The sequence below is a fragment of the Podarcis melisellensis genome (genome assembly GCF_964234715.1).
Source record: "Podarcis melisellensis genome assembly, chromosome: 1".
Taxonomy (NCBI): domain Eukaryota; kingdom Metazoa; phylum Chordata; class Lepidosauria; order Squamata; family Lacertidae; genus Podarcis; species Podarcis melisellensis.
In genome coordinates this window covers 30,232,993-30,245,456 of record NC_138528.1, presented here as the reverse complement: position 1 = coordinate 30,245,456, position 12,464 = coordinate 30,232,993, and the positions used below count along the sequence as shown (strand labels likewise).

The window sequence follows — 12,464 nt, the reverse complement described above, 5'->3', positions numbered from 1 at the left end:
TTAAAGGGAGAAAATACTGCTGTGTTAAACCTGAGGCATCAGAATCTGCCTAGGTTCAAAATAGAGTAGAATAACAAATGTTCACTGTTAGCACCACAAAAGCCCAATTCCCCCACCCCTAAGCTGCTAGGTATCTTGACTCCTCCAGCCCCTAGGCTTTTTTTGCCAGACAAGCCTGAAAGGGATTGGCATATGCCTATATGTACACACCAGCAGTGTTGTAAAGCCTCAATTTGCATTCCATGACTTGGGGTTTAGAGGATAATCAAGGTCACTAGTATAGAGCAAGTTGATGATCCAAGCCTCAGAGGTTAATGGCTAGGTATATCAGTGCTGCTGCTTCTCTTTGGCGATCACTCGTAGCCAAGTAAGATTGTCTTCCATGAACATGGTCTTAACAGTGAGTCTGTAAGTGACTGTGGAAGCCAATTCTGGATCCACACGTCCTTCCACAGTGGGGACGTGGGAGTTGATCATTATGAGGGTTTGCCAAATATGCACGTTTCTCTCTTTCATCCTGAGTTCAAGCGTCTTCAAAGCCCATGACACCTTTGGTAAATGCTGCTCTCCAATTGGAGCGCTCACAGGCCATTGTTTCCCAATTGTTGTTTATCCTACATTTTTAAAGATTTGCCTTGAGAGCATCTTTAAACGTCTTTTGTTGACCACCAGCATTACACTTTCCATATTTAAGTTCGGAATAGAGTAGTTGCTTTGGAAGACGATAATCAGGCATCCGAGCAACATAACCAGTCCAACAAACTTTATGTTGAATCTTTGCTTCGACACTGGTGATCTTTGCTTCTTTTAGTACACTGGCATTATTTCACCTGTCTTCCCAAGTGATATATAGGATTTTTCAGAGATACCATTGATGGAATCTTTCTAGGAGTTGGAGATGGCATTTATAAGTGGTCCATGTTTCACAAGCATACAGTAAGGTTGGTAGTACAATAGCTTTGCAAACAAGCATTTTGATGTCCTGTTCCTCAAACACTGCACTTCAATCGGCAGAATGCTGCACATAGCCTTAATGTAGTAATAGTTCTAAATGTATGTTTCTGTGGATGAAAACAAAAGATTCTGTCACAAAAGACACAATCTAAAGAACATACCAGTGAGGAAGCATGTAGAGCTGACAGACTAAGCATGGAGGAGCTTCGTGTTTTTTTTTTTTTTTTAGTTAAACCAAGTTCCAGGAGCCATTGAGACATGTGATGTGCTTTTTAGGGGCTTCATATTCCAGGCCCTGTCAATCTACCACCTGTTCTCCACAAAACAAGTGTGCCTGGCCTAGAAGAGTGCAGTACTGCAGCCAGGCCCACAAACTCAAACTTCAAAGCAAACAGGCAGGCTTCTATTGGCATGTATCACATTGCAATTCACAGCTGAGCTCCCTCTGTTGATGGCAGGGTTGTAACAATGCTTTTGTCCTTTGAAAAGGTGTCTGCTTCTTTGAAGACCTTACTTTTTGGTCAGCTATTATACTAGTGTGATGAACAAGACAAAACCAACTTCAAGCATCATGTGTAGCCTTGCCTTTACCAAGCTTCCTCGGCTGCCTCCTGTGCATTTTTCTGTCTCCTAATACACAGGAAATCCTTGTGTATTTACCGTATTTTTCGCTCTATAGGACGCCCCGGACGATAAGACGCAACTAGTCGGGGGGGGGGGGAGGAAACAAGAAGAAAAAAATTCTGAACCCCAGAAGCCAGAACAGCAAGAGGGATCTGGCTTCTGGGATAGCCTCTTGCTGTTCTGGCTTCGGGGACAGCCTTTGAAGCCTCCGCAGGGCAGCGGGGTGAAGGCACCCCGCTGCCCTGTGGAGGCTTTGTGCAGCCATCCCCAAGCCAGAACAACGAGACAGAGCACTGCGCAGCGCTCCGTCTCGCTGTTCTGGCTTTGGGCTTAGCCGTGCAGCCTGCATTTGCTCCATAAGATGCACACACATTTCCCCTTACTTTTTAGAAGGGAAAAAGTGTGTCTTATAGAGCGAAAAATACGGTAATTGGTCTGGTCAGTCTCATTTGGGTATGTGAGAGCACTTCGTATAAAATCACATAAACATGATGGAATTAGGCATCTAGGAATTTCGGAGTAACTGGATTTTTGTGTGTGCAATCTGGATTTTTGTATACCTGTTTTGGGGGCTAAAAATGGACTGTTGGTGCCCTTCTTCTTGGTGCCAGAGTCTACATATCCATTTCTAATCTCTATAAGATTCCTAGGTTCTGGGCAAATTATTACAGTAATACTGCATGTTGCTCTGTAATCATATCTACTCTCTCAGCACCATGATTCCCTTTCAGTCTTGTATCTTCTGTATCACTTTCTAAAATCCTATTTGTTCCTTTTGTGCTTGGAGAAAGTGGATATAGCACTTTCCCAGAACATGGCTAGTATTGTACAATAAGTGCTCTTCCATGGTTATTCACGCATGCGAGCCTTTTATCAACAATACAAGAATTCCATACCACCATTCTTTCAGTATATCAAAATAAGAACCTTCTTGAACAAACTGGAGCAAAATTAGGAAATTAGGGAACAGAAAAAATAATGAGAGAATGTGAGAAATTGATCAATAAGCAGCAAGTTAAATGGTTTTCCCAGTATATTAGATGTATGTTCCCAGTATATTAGATGTTGACATAAACATAACACAGTAATACATAGGTATATTTTATAAAGGGACCAAAATTTGCATGTGGAGATTCTGAAGGAAGTATAGAGTTCTTTTTAATTCAGTGTACTGTAGGCTCAAATTTTACAGTAGCCACAAATTAGAGAGAATTCTATCAAAATTGTATTTCTGGGGCATTGGTCACAGGGATGGCTGAGTCAAATTCCAGTATGTTGTTGTTTAATTTTAAAAGCCAGAATTCCCAAACTGTGGTATACCAGTGGTCCATGAACTTCATTCAGGTAACTTACACACTGGCACAAGTAGACGTGTCTCATTGGTTTCCCACCCCTTTTCCAGTTTGTTTTTACTCCTGTGATATATCCCAAAGGATGCCATCCTCCCTTTTCTCAGAGAAAATAGGAATGTTTTACTTATGGTAAATGTCTGTTATTGAGGGGTAGGAAGGAGAGCAAACATTGATTGGCTGAGTTTGCCTCATCTTTCCAGAGACAGGCGCACAAGGCCTTCTAGGTTGTAATTTTTTATTTCTGTGCTTATTGAGAATTCTTTGTAGGGACCCAGTTGACACTGAATATATTTTTTTTTCTGGTTATTGATATTATTACAGTATCCTAGAGTTCCTGTGCTTGGTGTGGGGGAAGAGGAGGACTCCTGCGAAAGAGTATTATGAGTTATAGATATCCCACATATCTCAAATGACAACTTGCATTATCAAGCCTACGCTTTCCATCAGGTGGAAGAGGAGAGCAGCAAAAACAGTGGTACCTCGGGTTAAGTACTTAATTCGTTCCGGAGGTCCGTTCTTAAGCTGAAACTGTTCTTAACCTGAAGCACCACTTTAGCTAATGGATCCTCTTGCTGCTGCCGCGCCGCCAGAACACAATTTCTGTTTTCATCCTGAAGCAAAGTTATTAACCCTAGGTACTATTTCTGGGTTAGCGGAGTCTGTAACCTGAAGCGTATGTAACCTGAAACGTATGTAACCCGAGGTACCACTGTACAAGCTTTGACTATTCATTGTGTGAGGGTGTAGTCCACAGTAAACAAATGGTTGAAATTTGGTACATTTTAGCACCACTAAAATAGCATGAATCATTTGGTGAAGGTGCTTCCCCCGCCCCCTCTTGTAGGAGGACTGTTCACTGGCAAAAACTCATAGCTCCTTGAACAACAAGAGAGGTCTTTAGGCCTGCTCTCTCTCTCTTTGTATGCAGGCTGATTAAAACGTAAAACTTTTAAAATGGTTCCTTTCTCACTGCAGGACCCTGGAGACTGACAACTTTGCCTGGGAAGGAGATACAGAGAACTGCATACGCAGTAAATTGATAGGAGGCCAACCAGGGCTTCCTAGGGCCCCACCAAGTGCCGGCAGCTATCAGCTTCATTTTGCCCTGCAGCAGCTCCAACAGCAGAAGCTTCAGTCTCGGCAGCTTTTGGACCAGAGCCGAGCCCGGCACCAGGTAACTTAAGATGAGTGAGTCCGTCTCAGAAGATGTATCATTGTTAGTTTCCAAACCCATTCTGAATAGATCAGTGTTCAAAATAAAGCTAACTGCTGTAAATAAAGCACCCATACCCAATTTTGTCCAATTGCACAAATTAGGCAGGTTTACGTAAATGCATTTTGATTTGCATAGCTACTTCCCTGTTTCTTCCAACCCCTACAAATTGTAAATGGCAACGGAGAGCTTTAAAGAGGAATGGGCCTGTGCAAAAAGCCACACCATCTGATCACAAGCATTTACAGGAAATGCCGCCTACAAACCTTTAGTCTTTTCTTCATCATCAGAAGCCAAAATTTTAAAGAATCACAATCCAGGTTTTTTTGTGATTGTGTTATAGCCCCACAGACTTCTCTCAGACTTGAACTAATAATTTTAAGTGGATAAGGCACAGAATGGAAGCAAATTAATAATCTCTTCCCATATTTGCTTATTCTGAAACAACATTCACTCAACTGCACATCTTACACGCTATTACTTAGCCTTGCTTTTATAAGCATATTTTCTAATCCCCTCTCCCATAAACCCATAAGCATTAGGTACACAAATAAGCTGAAGAATAACTTAATGGCACAGTTTCACAACGGATTCTGGAAAGCAAACATATAGAAAAGATCCCTTGTAGTTCAGCAGTCCCCGCTTGGTTGTTAGGACCCACTGTGTACTGTCCCTCCATTTGTACTCCCCTCTGTACTAGCAGAGCAGAAATAGTCGGCACATTTTTAATCTTTTATCCAAAGGGCTCCACGTGGGCAGTGCTCAGCTCAGGGTAGCCCTGTGAGCAAAGCTGTGTCTGTAGGGGGGTTGAAGGGGGCCGTGCTGCCTGGCTGATCCCTCTTCTAATTGCTGACATTGAGATGATGTTGTTCTTGGCTTGGGGCAAAGCCATTACTCAGGAGTTTCTGTTAAAGTGATTCTTTGTTAAACCTCTGCTTGCATCCCCCGCACTCCTCCTCCTTCCCTCCAAGCACAGCCGTTCAGAGTTGTAGTTACAGAGATCTTTGCCATGCCGCAGGCTCAGGCAACACTGAAGTTTCCATTATTGAAGAAAGGGGGTTGTTCAGCGGGAGAGGCTCTCACAGCATACACTGTAGGTTAATTTAGTTAAACATAAGATCAGTATAATTTAAATGTCGAAAAGCAACAAAATATAAATGATCTGGCTTTGCCCTTAGTAACCAGCGGGGTTTGCCATAAATCTACATGCTGACATCAGGCTGCAGCAAAAATCCACATAGCCACTGCCACCATAACCTATTTATTCGTTATATGTACCATTCAAGTTTCACAAATCATTAAGTAATAGTTTAAAACATGAATTAAAGAATATAAAGAAGGACGTTATAATACATGTGTAATAGGTTTCGATGTACAAGACCAGAATTCATTCCCTCTTTGCCCATGGCCTTGTATAGCCCTGGGCAAGTAGCTTTTTCTTTAACCTCAGTTCTTTAAATTCTAAAATTGAAAACTTAATTATTGATGTCCCAGGATGGTTGTGAGAGCAAAACACATCATTTATATAGAAATTGGCAGATAAATGCTCCGTAAGTTATTAATAATGTTCAAGTATTAATTTCCTCTCACAAAATAATAGTGTGCTTGGATTTTAGGTGGGTCACGTTTGATAAATTCACCTTTTTCTTTGTTTTTAGGCAGGTTCCCTTTCAGTTTTGTAGAGATCCCGATTATTTTCACTACTTCCTATTCCAGTGTAACAATAGGGCTGCCATGTTGGCCACTGAAGTGTAGAGATTGTTCAAAGTTGCATTTCCTTGCTTTTGAATTGTCTAAATCACAGATGGGGGACCTCAGGCCAGGGGATCAAATGCTTCCCTGCAGCACTCCCTGTTTGGCCCTTGGGACTCTCTCCAGAGCATATTTCCTCCCCAGTCACACCCCACTTCCCATGCTCTACCGCTTATCAGCCCTGTTGGACTGGAACGTGCCCCTTTGGTTGATAAAAATTATCCATCCTTGATTTAAATTGTTCAAACTGTGAGTCCTACATAAGCTCATTTCTCAAACTGTGTTTTTGATAATGTTGATCATGAAAGATTTTTAGGTGAAGCATCCTGCTTAAAGAAAAAGACTATGCACCAAAGCACACACTTTCCTGGCTCAGTTTCTGCTTTTGAATATAAAGCGCAACAGCCATTCAATGACTACATGGAATTCTCTCTTTATTTCCCTTCTGATCACGCTCGATGTGCTTTTTCTTACTGCTATCCTCATTCTTAACTTTCTTCTCATTCTTTAGTTTGTTCCTAGGGTGGTTTACATTTGCCATTTTCAGGGTCCTTTAGCCTTTGGTCCACAGTGCCATAACTTATTTTGGAAAGAACTTCAGTCATACACATAGAAAAATCATGCCAGGAATGTATTTAATGTATTTTTAGTGTAACAGCTGAGAAGGAGGAATGGGGGTTGGCTTTTCTGGCTCATAGCTTGGGAACTCCTGGTTCAATCCTTTCTTCAGTGTGTGTCCCTCCCTCCACTTTCCCCCTTCTTTCTTTTTTCCATTCCCTCTTTATTTCTTCTCATAAATCAGTGACCCTCAAAGAGAAGTTTTCCCCCATTTTGAGTTCTGTATAATGCCTAGGATATAAATCTCAAATGGAAGCAGTACCCATGCAATCTGACATGGAGAGTGTAAGTGAGAATTGTTGATTTGCATTCTTCAGAAAGGGCTATTGGAAAACAGCGGGTTATCTGGCAGTGGGAGAGTCTGGGTTATATTGTAAAAGCTTGCTTTTGTTGCTGAGTTCTGCAAGAGCCCTTTGCAGAGGAAAGTTCCTCTGTGTTCTGCAGCCAACAGAATTGCTTCTGGTTCTTAGAGCACTTAGGATATTTCTGCATCAGAATGGCTCCTGTTGCAGGGGAACAGCAGTAACTCAGTTTCAGAGCACGTGCTTTTCATTCCCAAGTCAGTGTAGATGGTACTGAACTAGATGGAGCAATGTCCACCTTGAGAGACTTTTAGAAAAAATGCAATTAAGAAGTGACATGATAGAAGTTTGTAAAATTGTGCATGGCGTTGAGAAAGTGAATAGACTTTCATAATGCTAGAACTCACTGACATCCAATGAAGCTGAATGCTTGAAGATTCAGGACAGATTTTTAAAAAATACTTCTTCGTGCGGCGCGTCGTTAAACGATAGAACTTGCTCCCACAGGAGGCAGTGATGGCCACCAGTCTGAATGGCTTTAAAAGAGGATTGGACAAATTCATGGAGAAGAGGGGTGTGCTCTGCCTCCGTAGTTGGCCTGCTTGTGGGTTTCCCACAAACATCTGGTTGACCACTGTTTTGAGAACAGGATGCTGGACTAGAGGGGCCATTGGTCTGATCTAGCAGGCTCTTCTTACATAGCTGCTATTGCATCCGTGGCTGTGTTGTTTCAATCAATGCCAGAGTTCTGATGGCATTCAGGGGAAGAGTGAGGTAGTCCTGCTAAATGAAAAGAAAAGTGGAAGTACAGTGGTACCTCGGGTTACAGATGCTTCAGGTTACAGACTCCGCTAACCCAGAAATAGTACATCAGGTTAAGAACTTTGCTTCAGGATGAGAAATCGTGCGGCGGTGGCAGCGCGGCGGCAGCAGGAGGCCCCATTAACTAAAGTGGTGCTTCAGGTTAAGAACAGTTTCAGGTTAAGAATAGACCTCTGGAACGAATTAAGTTCTTAACCTGAGGTACCACTGTACGAGTCCTCCTACTGGACTAGGCATGCAGGGTCTTCAAGGCATTTCTCCCGCTCTCTATACTAACTGGCAGAGCAAAAGCGAATTCCTCAACCCACTCTAAAAAACCCCGATTAGATCCTTCTGAAGACACCACTCGTAAGGACAAAACTGAAGAATTGCAGGAAGAACAGCAGAATTAAAGAGTACAAGAAGAGAGAAACAAGAAATCTAAACATTATGTGCAGTATGTAGGATGCTGGCAAAAGCTGTGACTAGCACACCCTAATCCAGAGAGCAGCCACACAGGAAGGAGAGGTGGGTGCAATGTGCTGCAACCCCACCTTCAAACAGAAATTCTGTTTTTTGCTGAATAGGTCTGGAGCCTATTCCTAAGGCAGATAGAAGAGACCAGTACCCCCTGAGCCAAGCGGGCTTCCTCTATAAGGTCCTCCTATGGCAAAACCCTCTTGGAGGACTTTCCTGTCAAATGTTGCATCAACTGAGAAAAATTGTCTCTATTTTCTAGTGTTTTACAAAAGTGTGCAGTGAAGCCCAAGTAGTCACCTTGCAGATATACAAAACAGGGGAACCCCTCTTGCAGGCAGTCAGAGTGGCGTCCCTCAACAAATAATGCACAATTGTTTCCCAGGAGTGCGGTGGAGCAGGGGGCTTACCCAAAGCAACATGCAAGGGAACAGGAAGCCATGAGCTCAAATGGAGCACTGGCCAGGGCAAATAGTACCCCGCTGAGATTCCAAGTGGGGAATCTATGAATGACCTTGGGAGACGAGCCAGCCACAGTTCATGTGGCAGCGGGGCTGCAGAGGAGGTGGTCGATCCAGACTCTGAGGAGCGTGCAGCTGCTGCTGCTGGCACTGTGGTGGTGGTGGTGGAGGCGGGCAGTGCTTTCCTCGGAGGCTGGATCTGCTGCCCCTGTAGATTCTGCCACCCAAGGTAGTTGCCTCATGTCACCTCATGGGTGGGCTCACGGTTCAAAAGTAAACGTGTAGATCTATTACATTTTTATCTCACCCTTCCCCCAATGTGTTCAGGGTAGCAAATGTGGTCCACATCCTCCTCCTTAGAAGAGAGAATAGGAAAAACAGTCTAAAGTAAACTTAGAGCAGCCCAGAATGGTTGGGGCAACCCAGTCTGATGAGCAGGGTACAAAAGAATATTATTATTATTATCATCATTATCATCATCATCACCATCATCATTTCCAAAGTATGGTACTTAGACAACCAGTGGTCTGTGACATTCATTTAGCGCAGGATATTGCAATCGCTAAACAACAGACAGAAAAATCATTAAGACCTGCAGCAATTTTCAATTGGTCCAAGGCCACGTGTGTGGAGTTTGTGGACAGCTGGCTTAGATTTTTTATTCTTTTCTAGAATTCTCAAGAAATGTGGACTCAGCAGTTATAATGACTAATGCAAAAAGGATTACAGATTTGACTGATTTCTGTCGGGAGCACTGGGAAAGCAGAAGGGTTGGGAGAAGGGCAAAGATTCAAAAGAGAGGACAGTGAAAGGCAGGTTACATTAATATTTGATAGTGGTAGAAGGAATTTTTAACTCCACTCCATTGGTTGGAAGCAGGGAAGATTAATTCAAACGGCAGTATTTTCTATAGCCGGATGTACATAGAACTTACCACTCCAAGCTCAGATATGGTAATTTATAAACAATTGGCATTTACAAATTAATTCTTGGGAAGATTCCATTTGGCTGTCAGTTTCTATAGTCTCTGCCCATTATGTGTGTGTGGGTAGTTAGGCCTAGAATATTTTCCAATATATTTCACATGAGAAATAACATAAATCAAAACAATACCAGTCCAACCCTATAACAACTTAATGCTTCTTGGAAAAGTTCACATTAAATGTGATACAATCCATGCTGCAGAATATCTGGCTCCCTCTGGATTGTTTTATTCAACAGCTAGTTGATTGTTTTCTTCAATTTTCTGGGCTGGCAAACTACTGTTTGCTGACCACAAAATACTAATTGTGTTAGCAGAAAATCTGGTGTGTCCCTCCCCCCTCCAATGAGATTGTTCAAGAGGAGCAGTAAGCAAACTAAATGCATCACTTTAGCCTTAGAGCAGGACTCTGATTTGTCAGTTTAAAAAATGGTTGTGTTTGTACTGCATTTGGCACTCCTTAGAAGCTACAGATCTCTGACCTATTAAATATTGCTTGGGACAACTCATAGAATAATAGAATTTGTAGAGCTGGAAGGCGCCATAAGGATCAAGTAGCCCAACACTCTGCAATTCAGGAATCTTTTGCCCAATGTGGGGCTTCAACCCACGACCCTGAGATTAAGAGTTTCATGCTCTACTGTCTCAGCTATCCCAGGCCCTGTTGATGGAGAAACATGGGCAGCAAACTAATAGTTCTGTACGTATCTGACTGTTTTTATGCCTGAATTGCTCTTGCGTCCTTCCCTCATTGCACCTGATCCATGGCAGATGAAAGCTTCTTTCTCATTTTTCTTCCCCATTTATCTGCGTCAAGATTTTCCCAGCTCTGGCTTCTTTTGCTGTGTGGTCAAACCTCTGACTTCACTTGCTGCTGTCTTGTTTGTAGAGTAGCTTCCCCTGGCTTCCTAACATAGACTAAGGGGGCTCACAGTGGGATAGCTTCCTTTGAAGCTGAATCCAGAAGCTCAGGTCATTCTGTATGCTGGCTAGAGTGTAGAACAGCCAGGATTACAGCACACCAGAGAAACAAAAGCCTTTTGGATGTCTGCTGCCCCCAAGAAAAACAGTCCTGACCTTTCTTCAGCCTCTGACAGTCATGCTGTTAGAAGCTGCTTTGTTGACTCTTCCCACTGGGTGATAGAACTCCTCGTCTGCATGCAATTAGAGAAGATGCAAAGGCAGCACTGAGCAATAATCTCGCAAACATCAGGAATCTTAAGGCTCTAAATATTGGAGAAGAGCATAAATTCAATTACTTTTTCATTGCACGGTGAACTATAGAACAAGGTGTTTGTAAAGTTAGTATTGCATTGTAAATTTCAAGTAGAAACGGTCTGGCGGGACACATAACATCTACTTCCTTACCTAGTCATAGAAGGCAGATTAAATCTACGTTTCTTTCTTTCTTTTTTTTTGCTAGGCTCTGTTTGCTAACTTCCCAACATCCACCATCAGCTCTATGACCCTATCAACTAATTCTGGTGCCCACAGGACATCAAGTGCCATTTCTAGCAGCCAGAAGGTACCGAACCTGAATAAGGTGATGCCATCCCAGAGTGCATCTTCAAACTTGATCCCTAAGCCCCCAGCCAGCCATAGACAAGCAGTTATTAGGAAGGTGGCATCTCAGAGGATTTCCAAGTAAGTTTGTGTTCCTGAAACAGAACTCGCCATTGAAAGATGTTGATGGAGAAACATTGGCAGTAAATGACTAACTTTTCTTTGGCGGGGGGGCGGTGTCCTGATTGGTTGATGTAATCTATTAGATAAATTTTAATAACTTTTTCCCCCCGTTTGAGTAAGGGGGGAAAGAGTAACCTAAATAAGATGAATTGCTATATACCAGTGATGGCCAAACTTGGCCCTCCAGCTGTTTTGGGACTACAGTTCCTATCATCCCTGACCACTGGTCCTGTTAACTAGGGATGATGGGAGTTGTTGTCACAAAACAGCTGGAGGGCCAAGTTTGGCCATCACTGCTATACACTATGGCAGCCTTTTTCAACCTTGGGTCCCCAGGTTGTTGGCCTACAACTCCCATCATCCCTGACCCACTGGTCCTACTAGCTAGGGATGATGGGAGTTGTAGTCCAACAACATCTGGGCACCTAAAGTTGAGAAAGGATTTGCTATGGCATACAGCCAGGGTGGGGAATCTATTTCACCCCAAGGTCTTGATTCACACTTGACCAAGCTTTTGGGAATCACAACATCACAAAACAAACATGCACAAAATAAATTTGCATGCACCAAAAATGCAGAGAGACAGTGCACACACACAGCAGGCATGCAGGGACACAGGGACACGTACACACACCATTTCCAGCCCTCCTCTCCAGGGGTGGAGGTGGCTAGCAAGATCCCTCTGCCTGCTCTTTAGATCAGGGGTCAGCAAACCTTCTTAGGAGGGGGCTGGTTCACCGCCTCTCAGACCTTGTGGCGGGCCGAACTGCGCACGCGCACACACATGTGCACATATGCATGCTGTGGAGGGGGGCTCCCCCCCCGCTTTCCCACCTCCTCTGCCGCTCTGCCTGCATTTGGGAGCCAGCGGTGGTGGTGGCGCCTCTCCTTTCTGGGCTAGCTTTCCCAGGCGCCAAGCACAGGGCCAGCAGGCACACCAAGCTCCAGCCAAAGCCCCGCGATGCGCCCGTGAAGATGCCCACAGCGCGGCTATGGATGGAGAGGCCGGCGGAATGGTGGTGAGTCTGGGCCGCACCTCAGCGCGCGGGCAGCGAGGCTTTGAATTGGCTGGCACCAATCAAAGCAAGCTCCCTTTCTCCGCAGGGTGGGAAGAAGACAGGAGGAGGAGGAAGGAGGCGCCGCCATGGTGTGTGGGGGGGGGAAGGTGCCCCCCAAAATATTGCAAAAAAATTGGCATAGCCTGAACGATTACTCTGATCCAAGCGGCAATTCCAGGACCGT

At 43.9% G+C, this 12,464-nt stretch overlaps 1 protein-coding gene across 4 annotated transcripts in view; it reads left to right on the top strand.

The window, feature by feature from the left end:
* TTLL5 (tubulin tyrosine ligase like 5) overlaps positions 1-12,464 on the top strand; it is a 108,458-nt gene that overhangs the window by 82,195 nt on the left and 13,799 nt on the right. For all 4 annotated transcript variants that reach the window (XM_081909118.1, XM_081909120.1, XM_081909119.1 and 1 more), the window contains exons 32-33: positions 3,906-4,104; positions 10,960-11,180. In XM_081909118.1, coding sequence (XP_081765244.1) covers positions 3,906-4,104; positions 10,960-11,180 — 420 coding nt within the window. The remainder of the gene's footprint in view (positions 1-3,905; positions 4,105-10,959; positions 11,181-12,464) is intronic.